Here is a 14753-nt window from a genome sequence, read left to right as displayed (position 1 = left end):
AAGATATAAAACTCTTTTAAAATAAAATAATTTAAGACAAAATGTGTAAAATTAGAACTCTTATTCGAAATTCTAAATTGAGTTTCTCTTTAACTTCACTTATTATTATTATATATATATATATATATATATATATATATATATATATAAATTAATCACAAATACTTTCATGTATTAGTTAAATTAAAACAGAATTGCGGCTGCAAGTAGTTCAAGTATCGTTGGACCACGAGTAAGAGTTCGATCAGCCAAGACATTATGGCTCTGCCAGGAACGTGCGAGGATTTGCTTATGGATAGGAGGCGCATTCCAACTTGCAACTTGAAATTCCGGGTGGTCCAAAACATGGAACTTCAGTAGCAGACCATAATGTGACAATTTTTTTTTTTTTTGCTTCAATATCAATATTTTCTTCCTCTCCCATAAATAAAAAATTATTATATATATTCATCCTCGAACGACGTGATATCATGTAAATATTAAAAAATTCTGTAAGAAAATAAAAATAAAGAAGAAACTAATGTATTAGTAAATATAATTGATGTTATATCAACAACTAAAAATATTAATTTTTGAATGAAAGATACAATTTTTTTTATGATCAATTTTATTATAAAATGCTTACAAACTAACATCATAATTCTTCTAAAAAAAAAACTGACATGATAATTGTGGGGATAAAATCCCCAAGATGCATTTTTGAGCCATGGGTTTTGTCCGAGGATGGATTGACAGTAATAAAGATGTCAGACCTAGAGACCCATGAGCAAACTGTGGCAGAAGAAGCCATGGGAAGTAATCCGAGAAGGGATATCTCCTCGGCTAAGCGAAGTAATGATTAGATGGTGCGTCATGTTGTCCAGGATGATCCTCTAGGAGGACTTGTGGACGAGGATATGTTTCATGGGGACACAGAGAGCAAGAACAGTTGGGAAATATCTAAAAAAAAACTGACATGATAATTGTGGGGATAAAAGCCCCAAGATGCATTTTTGGGCCATGGGTTTTGTCCGAGGATGGATTGACAGTAATAAAGATGTCAGACCTAGAGACCCATGAGCAAACTGTGGCAGAAGAAGCCATGGGAAGTAATCCGAGAAGGGATATCTCCTCGGCTAAGCGAAGTAATGATTAGATGGTGCGTCATGTTGTCCAGGATGATCCTCTAGGAGGACTTGTGGACGAGGATATGTTTTATGGGGACACAGAGAGTAGGAACAGTTGGGAAATATCTAAGAGAAAGCTGCTATCACCGCATTGAATGCTATGTACCTAAGTCTCTAGCCGCATTAATGAGGAAGTGATATCTGACCATTAATTTTCAGCCTTACAGTTATTACCTAAAGACTTCAGAAAGGTGTTGATGAGACAACTATCAACGTTAACAATTTAGACCTACACGTGGAGAGCAAAAATGGGATGAAGGAGGAAGTATAAGAAGGAAGAAGGTCCTAGAGAAAAGGGGATCGGGAGAGAGGAAGAGAAAACACTGTAGACTGATTATCTATACTCAATCTTTAAGAAATAAGAAATATAAGAATCTACTCATCGGCTTGAGTTCGAGGACAACTTTCTTCATACAAATTAACTCATCCTTATCATGTTGAATTTTTGGGCCATTGTTGTTATCATTCAAGCTCATTAGAAATAAGATTTCTAACCCACTCTCTATAATATTTATTGCATTGGGCTCTTTGGGCCTATGCCCTTCCTTTTGTTGGGCTTAGGCACAAATTGCGACCTTACAATAATAATTGTGATTGATGTCATGACAACCACATAATAAGTAAATTTCTTAATTACTTTTTTATGTGTTTTAAAAAATATCAAAATGATTAGAAATTAATTATTATCTCATTTAAAAGTATACATAAAACATAAGTTCATGGATTAGATAATAAAAAAATCCTATTAATACAAAAATAGGTATCCATAGTAAGAACAAATAAAATATATAATACAATTGTGGAATTTTCAATATATTAATCCAATCAAAGGTTATTAAATAGTGTGATAATTAGCAACAATAAATATTACGCAGTGTAACTTAATGCTAACTACCTAAGAAAGGGATTTTTTTTCCTATCTCTAAATTGATTTGGGAGAAATTTTAGTTAAATGACCTACTTAATAATCATGTAACTTGATTAAATGATTTAATTAATCATATGATTTAATTCATATGGATGTCATTATAAACCACCCCTGATGAGTGAGGAGATTCCTCCATCTCTGATTGAAGAAAACTGCCCCTTAAGTAATTAAATCCCTAATTCTCAAAATCCCAATCAAATGGAGAAGTTAAAATAGGAGAAAACTCATAACGGAGTTAAGAAACCAATGGGATTAAGAAACCGATAATTTTATTCGTTAGAATTTAATCATACTAGCTTTGAACTACGGAAATGTTTAAAAGTAGGCTCATGTAGCAAGCTTATAGTTTTATTTATTTATTTATTTATTATTTTAATAAATCGATAATTATGGAAAGGAGAATTTGAATTCTAGATGTCTCTGTTAGAAACACTTATAAGTGTTAACAAATTGAATTAGAAAACTCTTGGCTCATAAAGTGGAGAAATTATTCAGTCCTCATGGAGGACCACATCAGCAATATCCAGTGGTCCTCCACTTTATTATTGGAGTGGAAAACCACTAATATTGCTGATGTGATCCTCCTCGAGTATGAACAATTTCTCCATAAAGTAATTCAACAAAGCTTAGCATACATATTATTTGTTATCTGAATAGATAATTAACCCTTTCAAAAAAATTTGCTGGTCCAGTAGCTCTACATTTCGTACCCTACCCAAATTACTTTATGTTAACATGGAGGGCACATAGCTCACATAAATTGTCATACTGTCTATAAAAAACAAATCAAATTTATTCAATGTCTTGTTGGATTTATAAATAAATCCTATATGAGAGAGTATGACTGTATGAGACAGGCCGATGTAAGGAGTCTATACGAAACAGGCCGATGTAGGAGGATTCAGTTTTAGTTGCATCTCCAACAAGCCTTGCATGCACCAGTCACTTTAGGAAATGTCTCAACATTATAGGACTACACATGTGGCTCTGCCAAAACCTAAAAACTACGACTTCAAGATATAGGATAGATGCAAACTAAGCATATTCCTCCTAAAATCGAACACCACAAGTGTTTCAGTTTCAGGTCTCATCTGGTGAGATGGATTTTGATTCCCATGTTCTAATGCCAGCAAAGCCACCTTTGATAGCCATATGGTCAGCCATCTCTCTTCCTTTGCTTACCTTTTGTATTTATGGCATTCCATTATATTCACATTTCTGTATTTCTACATAACAAGATTGGTTTTAACACATCTTTGACATCAAGTTTAGAAATTTATTTGGGTTGAACTCAGATATATGTTTACACATCATTTAAAGCTGATTTACCTACCATTTGCTGGAATGGCAACACAAATAACGATTCAAACAGTTTTTATAACACAAGCAATCTGGTTTGAGTACAACTTGCCAAACTCAATCCGGACTCAAGAAGTAAAAAGGTGCGTCCACATTCTATGAATGAAATGGGGTACCATATGAAGGATCGAATTCGGAAGATAACATATCATTGTCAATGAAATACAGAACTCATAATAGCTAATCAACAGAAGGCATTTTCTTAAGGATGGTGACAATATCAAAAGACGAACATGTGGTGGCCATGTTACTCTTGTCTCCAAAATATCTATAAAGACAAAACAGTTAAAGACCACAAATTTCATCGGCTTATTAATCTAACCATCTCAAACTACATGCTAGAAATTTCTTTTATATATGTGTTCCTGTAAAAGTTATTTGACAAGTTAGCTTCATTTATTATTCCAATATATTGCTTTTTCAGTGAAAAATTAATGAAAGCATGATTCATAGGAACAAAGATATTTGTTGTAATTACACGCATTATGATATAGAGACATTGAAAACAGATTAAATTATGTTTGCAACATCAACCAAGAGAGAAACATGCACTGTACATGATGAAAGAATTACAGACACCAAATTCTTTTTTCTTTTCTTCCCCAATTTAAAGGCCAAAATAAAGTTACAGGGAGATTAAGATGATTGGGCAGGATTGGTGTTCCAACTTCGCAGGGCGATGCCAGATTGTACTAGAGGAATCTATAATCAGATCAATAAAGAATAATATTGGACCCTTTAATGTGTTTTGAGAGGTCAATTCAACCAAAAAAATAACTTTCAACATAAACTTTTCAATCTACACCAGTTGGTGCTATATCACATCCGTCAAAATTAGGACATGTTAATCTCTAAAAAATTTAACAGAAGCTATTAGCCACAGGGCTATTCTGTTTTAAAAAAGAAGGCACAGAAATAATCTTAACTGTGCTTACAGTACCAATCAGCAGAATGTCAAAAATCCTAAGAGAAGCACCCAAGCTCATTCCAATGTCTCCAAAATGTTTCAATCAATCCTATTATAAGTATATCTTGATCATTATCTAATTACAATTACACTAAGCATACACTTATCAAAAAATCTAGTATGGGAATCACCTAATGCTGAGCAAGACCTACTGCTTGAGGACTGGAGTATCATGCATCTCAATCAGCCAAACAAACCCCCATTTGGCTAATCAACCCTCACATTTTATATAGAAAACAAAGTCATAAGGAAATGTGCCAAAGATACTAATTAAGCACCACTAGAGTCATTATCCTATTTAGTTGCTTCCAAACAACCCAAGACCTAAAAAATTCCATAAAGATTGAAGACAAGGTTGAAACCTAAAATGCAAATACAAAAAGAGAGAGAAACGAAGAATGACGAATAACAACAAAAAGTGATGTGATTGAAATCAAAAGTTATGGCCCATAAGGATTCAATCTAAATCCTGCTCAGATGTACCTGAAAGCATTTGTAGCTAGCCACATGATCATGTACTTTACAACTTGCCACATACTGTGTGATCGTATGCTGCAAAGCAGTCGTGCAGTCACTCATGCAAGCTACTACCAACTTAGGAACATATAGGAAGTATCATGTATAGTAATGCAGAATGATTGCCATGTGACCGTTCGTCGTTACATCATATGCATGGAAAAATACCTTTAACTCTTCTTTAAGAGGAAAACTGTTCGCAGCAAGTCTGCAAGTACTTTAAGCAATGCTTGGATCCTCAGTTTCCATTTGATATGCCCAATACACATGAAACACCAATTACAATTTATAGACAATAAAAGCAATGCAGAATGATTCCCATGTGTAATGTTCCTCATTACACATGTTTCATATTCAAGGAAAAAACCTGAACTCTTCTTCAAGAGGGAAAAAAAATGTTTGCTGCAAGTACTTAAAGCAACAATCAGTTCCTTATTTTCCATTTGATATGCCCAAAAAAAGGAAACACCAATTTTTATTTTTATTTTATAAACGCCAATTACAAACAATAAGATTCATCTACCATGAGAGGACAATCTGACCTATTCTAAATATAAATTAAACTATAAAGGAGAAATAAATTACTAGAAATAATTTTTAAACTAAAAAAGTCAGTGAACTTTTGCAATTCTTGAAGGGCACTTCCATCATGATTCTCATTTAGATAGAAGACTTAAAATGGGATTAGCTAGAATCATTAAAGAACTTGTACCTCCTCAAATCACAAGCACAACATTTGGAAGGATGAGTGAGATATAACTCACCTTCATAGGAGGCATAGCAAGGGGCTCTCCTTATCCCCAAAATAAAATAAAATATATTAAAAAGAACTCCAACCTCCTAAATCCTTTCTATTTGACTAGTTCCACATTAGAAAAAGGATCTTTGTTTCTTCAACCTAAAATTGAAAGCATACCTAAATGTCTGGGCTTCAGTTTTGTTTTAGTACCAGCTCCCATGACATTAGAGATAAGTATATCAAGTGGGAAATTATGTGTGCGTTTGACTCCAAATTAAAAAGCGAACTTATTTTACTATGAAGCTTATTTTTGCTATTATTCATGAGCCCCACAATACTTTTTAGTACTATTTATGAATCCTACTGTACTATTTCAGCTAACTTTTACCTTTATTTACAGTACTTTCAGTAAAAAAATTTCAGTTCCAGCAAAATTAGTGGATCCCAAACAGACCCTATATATCCTAAGAGACCAATAAATTAAAAGCACATATATTCACTACTCAGGTTCTGCGATGCTACATAACCATCCATATTTCAATATGCTAAACATCAGTCAACAATTGACGGTCCCTAGAACAGAACTACCAAGATGTATACATTACATTATATGTATCATGTCTTCTACTATATACATGGGTGATCATGTGTACTACCCATCACACTCTGAACAGCCTATGATCATGTAAATTCATAACCAGTGGGTGGTTTCGACAGTTGAGGCAGCCCATCCATCATACTCAATTGTCTTCTCAGCTTAATAATATGCGCTTGTACCTATCACATTGCAAAAAATGTCACAACAACATTCACTGAAGCATTTCAAAAGATTAAGACAGTTTACATATCAGACCATTGAACCGAGCACGCGAAGAGAACCCCCCTCCCTCCCCCAGAAAAAAAAGTCATGAGCACCAGTATGGTACCAATGGCATATGGAATGATGTGTAGCTCCCAAAGTTGAAACCCAACAAGTATCCAAGATAGTAGGGGACATACAAGAGTTTCATCCAAATCATGCTTCACCCACCCACTATAGTCGTGCACATAAAATGGCATGGAATTGAAACACTAATCATGAAGTGATTAGTGTTTCAATGCCAACCTATTGAGGATGCAAATCATCCTAAATCAACACTATTTCAGCAAACATATTGAGGATCCATATAACTAATTTGTTGAGTATCCATAGCCAACCCCAAAATTTTGGGACAAAGGTTTTGTTTGTTGTTGTAAGCTACCCAAGAGGTCTTGAACCCGTTACCATCCCCCACCCATTCTTTTTGAAGGAAGGAAGCACCATTTGAGTTAGAGCTTGGCACTTTAATATAATCATGATCAGTGTGAGATCTTCCAATGCATGATCTTACTTGTGTAGAAATAAAGTGCTTTTAACTAAAATCTTCTCATAAGATGCTTTTAGAAAAAAAAAAAAAAAAAAACATAAGAGCACACTGGTCACAATGAGTTTAGTATAATACAGCAGAAAAGAGCAGAAAGCAACCAACTTATTCTAACCTGCTGACGAGCTGCTGCCAGTTTCAAAAGCTCGTCGGCCTCTGAGAAATTCATGAACCACTGACTATGGGGATGATCTTTGGTATCACCCTTTTCCCTTTCATGCAAGTTCTCAATTGGCACTGGTCCAAAAAAAAAACAAAGCAACAGAACTTAAATGTTAAGTAGAACTCAAAGAGGCAAAAATGTTTATGAAACAGAGGCAAAAATGTTAAGTCAGGAATTTTACCAGGATCAGGCAAGTTAAAACCAGCAGGCAGCCGAGGCACAATAACAGCTGGATGATTCAGCACACGAGCCAAAAAATTCTCTGATGGATCAGGGAATACAATTTCATTGTATGATTCCATTACAACAGGTTTCTTGGTTGACTGGGGGCCAGATTCATCTTCAGGATATAACTTCAAATGGTGATACCTGTGAATAATAAAGCACCAAAAGTTAGTAAACTAACTTCTAAAGTGAATCAATAAGAAACACATGAAGCAACTCACAAATCCACTTGTTTATCGCAGACGTCACTATGGAAAAAAAGGCTGATGGCAATTTCAAATTCACCCCATCCACATTCTGATAACTCAAATGGGGGCGATTCAACCACTCTTGTAGGATTATTGAAACTAGGATGCAACTGAAATACCACCCGTTTTATTACCACCCCAAGATCCTCATTTGTTGCCCCACGTACATACACAGTCCACTTGTGCGACTGAGACCTAAGAGATGGATACACATTATGAATAAATTATTCAAATATGTTGAAGACCTTAAAAGGGACTCCAATAAAAGAAAGCACTTACTCACTGGCCTTTCTACCGAGATAAAATGCAATTGTTCCATATACTATTGGAACACAAATTTCAACATCCTTCAGCCTCCTGCTTGCACCCTATAACAGCCCAAAAAAATCTAAATTAGTATAAGGGAAAAGTTAACGGATGCACTAAGGGCATTGGTTTAGGAAATATTTTTAGAAACTTTTTACGGGGAAAGAACTTTTTTGACACTTTTTTATATTTCCCATGAAAGTGGTATTAAAACTTTCCTAAAATAGTCCATTAACAAATGTCCTAAGGGCACCCGCTAACAAGACCCTTCGTATCATATTCAATTAGGAACACAAAATTCTTAGACGTGAAATATTGGCATTTTAATTTACAATATGAAGTGAACGCACAAACATATCCAGTCTCTTCCCTTAATCCAACACAGACTTTACAAATTAAAGATATAATTAAAAATAAAAAATCTAAATTAGGATCATATCCAATTGGAACACGAAATTGTTATACATGAAACGTTGGCATACTGATTACAAGATGAAGTGAACTTACAAATTTTCAACACAGCTTCTTCCCTAAGTTTTTTTTTTTGATAGGTAAGTTCAGTTTCTTCCCTTAATCCAACACAAACTTTACAAATTACAGATATTTGTAGAAACTGTAGCTAGAACAGCAACAAAAATAGGTTATACCAGTGCACAGAGCTCCCAATTTTGCGGGGTCCAAGAGAGGTGATTGATAGCTAGACCAACAAAAGAATCTAAACATCCTATGCACAATATATTGCAAGATTTGACATCTTCTAATTTGTTGTCTAATAGACAAACACAAAAACAACTACTGGGAACACAAAATCATAGGACCAGTCACTTTACATGTTTGGGACCCAAAGACGATATTTTTTTTTCTTCAAAGTACTAGTTTTCTTCTACAACTAAAACCCATTAAAAAATATAAAGTAAAACAAAGAAAAAATTACAGGGAAAGCAAAAGAAAACTAGGGCTAAGTACAGTGAGGAATTAAAGCTACAATGTGGTACCTTTTTGTCGGTGTCTTCAGCGGACTTTCCAAATTTGAGACGAGGTTGCTTTGGGGCAGAAGCACCATCATCGGACTGGTATTCGCCTTGTTTTCTTGCTGAAATTGTGAGGTGTGACATTTTTAGGAGTTCGATTTTCTTTGAAACACAAAAAAGAAAAAGAGGTTTATCAATTTAGCATTAAGGGTCTTGGGTTTGAATCGGTGAATTTTGTATGCATTGGGGCTTCATGAATCATGCTCGAGAGTTGAAACAATGGTGTTAACGGGTTAGGTTAGGTTAGGGTTTTAACGGTTTAGTTTTCTACATTTCCTACCTCCTATGAAGTTCAGAAACGAGCCGTTTATGAATAGAGCTTGTCAGCTGTAAAGTATAAAGTGTAAACCCAAACTCCAAATTTAAACGTTTAAGATTTTTTTTTTCATTTAATTTTATAACTAAGTTTCTTCTCAATTTTTTTTTTAACTAACTCTTTACTAAACTAAATTACATATTTGTTTCTTAAAATAAATAAATAAAAAAACCTAAATTACATATTTAAGCTACATGCTAAACTAAATTACATATTTAATTTGAGTAGTCCTAGACTAGATGGCTAGACTCCTAGGCCACAACAAATTGCTACTCTCTCAAAAAAAAAAAAAGACGCAACAAATTGTTACAATATCAAATCATCACACTAATTTTTTAAGATAAAATTAACTTCACATTAATTTCTTTGGACAGGGTAACAATAACTGTTTTAAGAAAAATGTTATGTTCATTATCGGTAGATAAAAAAGTAATTTTAATGGTTACATTCCAAATTAAAACTAATAATAACTTATCACTGAAAATTTTGTGTATATATCACTTGTCTTTAATAGAAGATACAACCCTACATTTTTTTTCTAAATATTCTGTCCTATTTGATTTTACATTTTTATGATAATATTCTAATAAACACAATAGTATTTCTCAGCCCAAAAAAAAAAGACGCTAGTATTTAAGTTTGGATTTTACTAACGTATGCTCTAAGGGCATATAATAGTAAACCATTTTAGAAAAAATTTTATGGAAAAAAGAAAAAATAATCAATTATTTTGACAACTTTTTTAATTCCTCAAAAATATTTTTAAAAATTGATGATTAATATTAACCGGGCCCTTTAAGCTTTGGTTTTTCTTTTTTGTTTTGTATCCTATTTGATTTTAGGTTTTGTTAATATATTATTAACATTTTAAAATATATATATATAAGACATTTTTTGTTCTGATCCAACCTATGTTCTAGGATTTGAAATTATTCAAATGAAACAGCCATATATTAGCATCAAACTCAAAATCTATTTGCCTCTAAACTACAAAACTACCTAAGCGCTAAAATAGCTTCCAAGATTCCCATTGTTATTAGAGCATCAACACTAGGGAATGCAAATGCCAAATGTAAGGAGAATTTGGCATTTCAAGTCCCAAAGCGCTTAGCATATAGGAATTCAAAACCCAAGTATTGTAAAGTTTTTTGCAATACTGCTACAACGCAATTCTACATGTAGAATTGCACTGTAGCACAATTGCAAAAGAAAATATTAATATTTTATCTCTGTCTCTCTCATCTCTGTCTCTCCATCGTTGAATCTTCACCAAACCGCAACCCACAGCACAGCCAACCCAGCACCACAGATCAGACACTAAACCACCATCGCTACCCAACAACCCAAGCAAAAAAACCCAGCACCACAACCATGACCTATGGCCCATGACCACACAGACAGTGACACCCACAACCCACGACCAAACCGACAGTGACACCCACAACCCACGGCCAAACCGACGGCGACGCCATCGAGCACGACCAAACCCACAAATCCGACCCCCATAACCAACAAAAACCCATCGGAGCACAACCAACAAAAACCCACCGCGGGAAAAACCTACTGGAGCACAACAACCAACAAAAAACTATTGAATCACAACCAACAAAAACTCATATCACGAATTCACGATCCACAACCGGAGCACAGACCCACGATCCACAACCGAAGCATAGACCGGAGCACAATCACACCCAGATAAGTAACAGAGAAGTGAGACAGGAGAGAGAGAGAGAGGAAGTGAGCACAAACCGGAGCACAATCAAACCAAAAAATGTTTTTTATGTTTGCTTTTGAACTTAAAAAATAATATTTTAATAAAATGGTAAAATAATAGAGTTTTGAGATGCTGAAAATATTGTAAAATCGTATGGTATAATGATAAAATGATTTTTAAAATGGTAAAATAGAGTAAAATTGAAATTTCGGGACGTTGATGCTCTTATGTTCATTCGCAGGCCTTTTTCTTGTGATCCTTTTTCACATGTTCCAAGAATCTGCTTTTGTAATTAAACTGGTAATTAAGCATTATATCTCAACCTCACAGTATTTAATTGCGTTGAAGTTTACTTCTCTGCATTCAAGTTTTTTCTTTTTACTCTTTTGTAGGCATGGTTACAAATTTGCAATCATGTTTCTTATTACTTAATCCAAAATAGTATATACTCTACAGTATACTTGGGATCCTGCGCACACGGTTTAGAAGTTTTTGTTTTTATTTTTATTTTATTATTATATGTTAATCTTGATATGTGTGACATGAGTCACATTGCTCTCATTATGACTTCCACATTACTTTCTTTACGCTGTTGTTGAAAGGAGGACGATGAATCTATTGATTCTATTCTCCTCTCAGTTCATCTTTTGTTGGGGGCTGATGGTTTTGACTGGGCATAAATGATGTTGGTGCAAATACTATAATAATAGAAACAACACAAAGTGAAACTGAATAATATGTTGAATATTATTAATTTGAAGAGATGAACACAATACTATTTGCATGGAGGCGCGACACTTGCTCTCTTTAAGGAGATTCATGTCATTTGTTGGCTAATTTTTGTAACTGGTACAGACCTTCTCTAACTTGTCTCTCCTAGGATACAACAACCCAACAAATGTTGTATGGCTAGAACAGCTCTGCACAAAGTTTTCAAGCCCAAAACTCCACCAAAAGAACACCTCTCTTTAACCAAAAATCTCTCAAGTATTTAGGAATATTATTAAATTCATTCTCTCACATAATACTCTTTACTTTTAACTATTTCTCTTCATTCACTCTTGATATCAAATTAGTCCATAGCATAGCCATATATATAGTCTTCCAACCCTTCACATAACTTACATGTTATTTATTAATTTAAAAAACTTCTCTTAATTTATTTAAGCTAACTTACATACAAGTAACTCTTTCTTTAACAAATTTTATTATAAGTCATCTCTTTATTCATCTTCAGTTATTTTGAGTTTCAACATATTTAATTTTAAATGTACTAACATTCCCCCACTCATTTTAATATTAAATTTGAAAAATGAGAGATTATAGGGCAAAGAGGGATTATTATGCATTATGAAGGTGCGCTCTGCATTGAACTTTCACTTAGTGAAACAACAATCTCTACTCCGGTCAATAGTGGTCTTCGACTTGAACTATGATTGCTTAAGAGAAATAAAGTATTACTGCTCATAGTTAACAATCCAAGTGTTGACATAAGCTATACTAGCTAGCACATTACAGCCTTGTGCTAATCCTAGTTTTTCATGATTGTCTTTGAGAATAAGCCCAATTCTCATAGGGAGTGGCCCCACTCCCACGCTCACATAGGTGAAATTTGTCTAGAGTGCTCTTGTAACTTTGACACCCCACCATAAGAGTTACAGATTGTTCATTAAGAGTTTTAAAAAACTCAACCTCTTACACGTTACAGGATAAATGCATTTACACCATAGGGATGGATTATTTATTTTTTTTTTTTTCAAATAAAATTAAATTTAATAATGCATTTTCTTACGACCACCATATGATTCATTTTTCCCATTGAACTCAGTTCTCAGGATCTTTGGTCCCCGAGTTAGGTATTCTCATACATGGCTCATGATTGTATGGGCTTCAATCCTATCCCCCTCGATGTATTCCAAATCCTTTCTCTTGTTAAGGCCTTAGTTAATGGATCTACACGATTATCACAAGATTTAACATATTCTATATTAATGATGCCATTACTCAAATAAGATCTCACATTTTTGTATTTTCTTCTTATGGGTCTGGATTTGCCCTTATAAAAATGGTTACGTACTCTACCAATTGTTGTAGTGCTATTATAATTAAATTAAAATAGGTAGTATTGGCTTTTCCCAAAGAGGAATTTCATGCAACAAATCTCTCAACCAGTTTGCTTCCTCACTTGCTGAAGCTAAAGCTATAAGCTCAGCCTCCATAGTAGAGTTAGCAATCATAGTTTGTTTTTTAGATTTCCAACATATTGCACCACCACCCAAAGTAAAAATGTAACTAGTGGTAGACAAAGAATCACTTGACAAAGTATTCAATTCGGCATCACTGAAACCTTCAAGTACAGCAGGATATTTTTTATAGAACAAACCATGTAATTTGGTACCAAATAAATATTTCATAACTCTCTCAATGGCTTGCCAATGATCTCTACTAGGCTTGCTAGTAAAGCTGCTAAGTACTCCTATTGCATAGGCAATGTCAAGTCTAGTACAATCAGTCGCATATCGCAAACTACCGATTATGCTAGCATATTCCTTTTGATTAACAACATCATTGTCATTATTAATAGGAAACTAAAAATTCAAAAAGCGTATAAAACACTAATGAACATTTAGACCAAAAAAAAAAACAAAATAACCAACACAAGCTTATACACAAACAATATATGTGCGGAAAGATGAATATAAGCTAAGTCCAAATTGGTAAAACACTCCAAACCGAAATTAATTACAACCATAGCAGTAATTAAAAGGTAAAGAGTAAGGGAAGAGAGATGCAAACACAAAGATAACACGGCGATGTGTTATCGAAGAGGAAACCGAAGTACTTGGCAAAAAATCTCTCCGCCGCCCTCCAATCGGTCAATAATCCACTAGAGAATGAAGTTGGGATATATGAATAGTAAAAGACCCTTCAAACCTAATCTACCCAGTGCACCTAAGCCCTCCAAGCTTCTTGCTCCAATAGGGTTACGCCGAACCTTGTATTCTCTAGTTTACCAGATCCCGCAATAAGCCCATTGCATGAATGAATTGGTCCTCTCTGAACTACTTCCCAAGAACCAAAACACCTCCTCATTGAAATGGGTATGGTGAAATAAGGATTTGACAAATGTACCTCTCAAGGATATGTCAATGGAGAGGGTAAGAGTAAAGGAATTTGGAGAATCAAATGATAAATATTGTGGATGAGTCAATTTTGGTTTTCTCTAGGGTTTCTCTCTTAAAATTCTCTTTGGAAGCTCTCTACATTTCATGGGTATAAGGGTATTTATAGTAGGGTGTATGAGGAATGCGAAAAGTCAGTTTTCATCAAACAGGGCATTCTGGCGACTCAACCTTGCGACTGGAATGAGTCGTGAGCTAACTGCTTGGCTGGACTGAAAGTTTTGTCCTATAGTGCTCCAGCTGTCGTGACCCTTCAGCTCCCTTGCATGCTTCACACGTGTGCCATTCTGGCAACTTGCTAGTCGTGAGACTCCTTTGAATTGCACACATCTTGAGTTTTTCTTAACAATCTTTCACACACAACCCTTACATAAATCCCACCTAAATACAGGGTATCTAATTGCTAAATTACAAGCAAATTTGGCATGGAATAAAGCCAACACATGTTTGAATAAACTCAACCTTACAGAAACAAATGAACTCTAGA

General features: G+C 34.4%; 1 protein-coding gene across 1 annotated transcript; it reads right to left on the bottom strand.

Annotated features, from left to right (window-relative positions):
* Positions 1-6151: 6151 nt before the first annotated feature.
* On the bottom strand, positions 6152-9394 carry LOC142623508 (transcription initiation factor TFIID subunit 14b-like). Its single transcript, XM_075796948.1, has 6 exons — positions 9016-9394; positions 7994-8082; positions 7688-7909; positions 7423-7610; positions 7194-7315; positions 6152-6452 (listed from the first exon to the last, which is right to left on the bottom strand). The coding sequence occupies exons 1-6, from the start codon at positions 9133-9135 to the stop codon at positions 6357-6359; spliced, it is 837 nt and encodes a 278-aa protein (XP_075653063.1). The 5' UTR covers positions 9136-9394; the 3' UTR covers positions 6152-6356.
* Positions 9395-14753: the final 5359 nt, after the last annotated feature.

This window comes from Castanea sativa, chromosome 2 (assembly GCF_040712315.1).
Source record: "Castanea sativa cultivar Marrone di Chiusa Pesio chromosome 2, ASM4071231v1".
Taxonomy (NCBI): Eukaryota; Viridiplantae; Streptophyta; class Magnoliopsida; order Fagales; family Fagaceae; genus Castanea; species Castanea sativa.
This window is presented reverse-complemented; position numbering and strand designations above follow the sequence as displayed.

Coding starts and splice junctions, on each gene's coding strand:
- LOC142623508 (XM_075796948.1), bottom strand. CDS start 9,135: ATGTCACACCTCACAATTTCAGCAAGAAAACAAGGCGAATACCAGTCC. Junction 7,316..7,422: donor TTTTAACTTGCCTGATCCTG/GTAAAATTCCTG, acceptor TTTTTGGACCAG/TGCCAATTGAGAACTTGCAT. Junction 6,453..7,193: donor TGGCAGCAGCTCGTCAGCAG/GTTAGAATAAGT, acceptor GCAATGTGATAG/GTACAAGCGCATATTATTAA.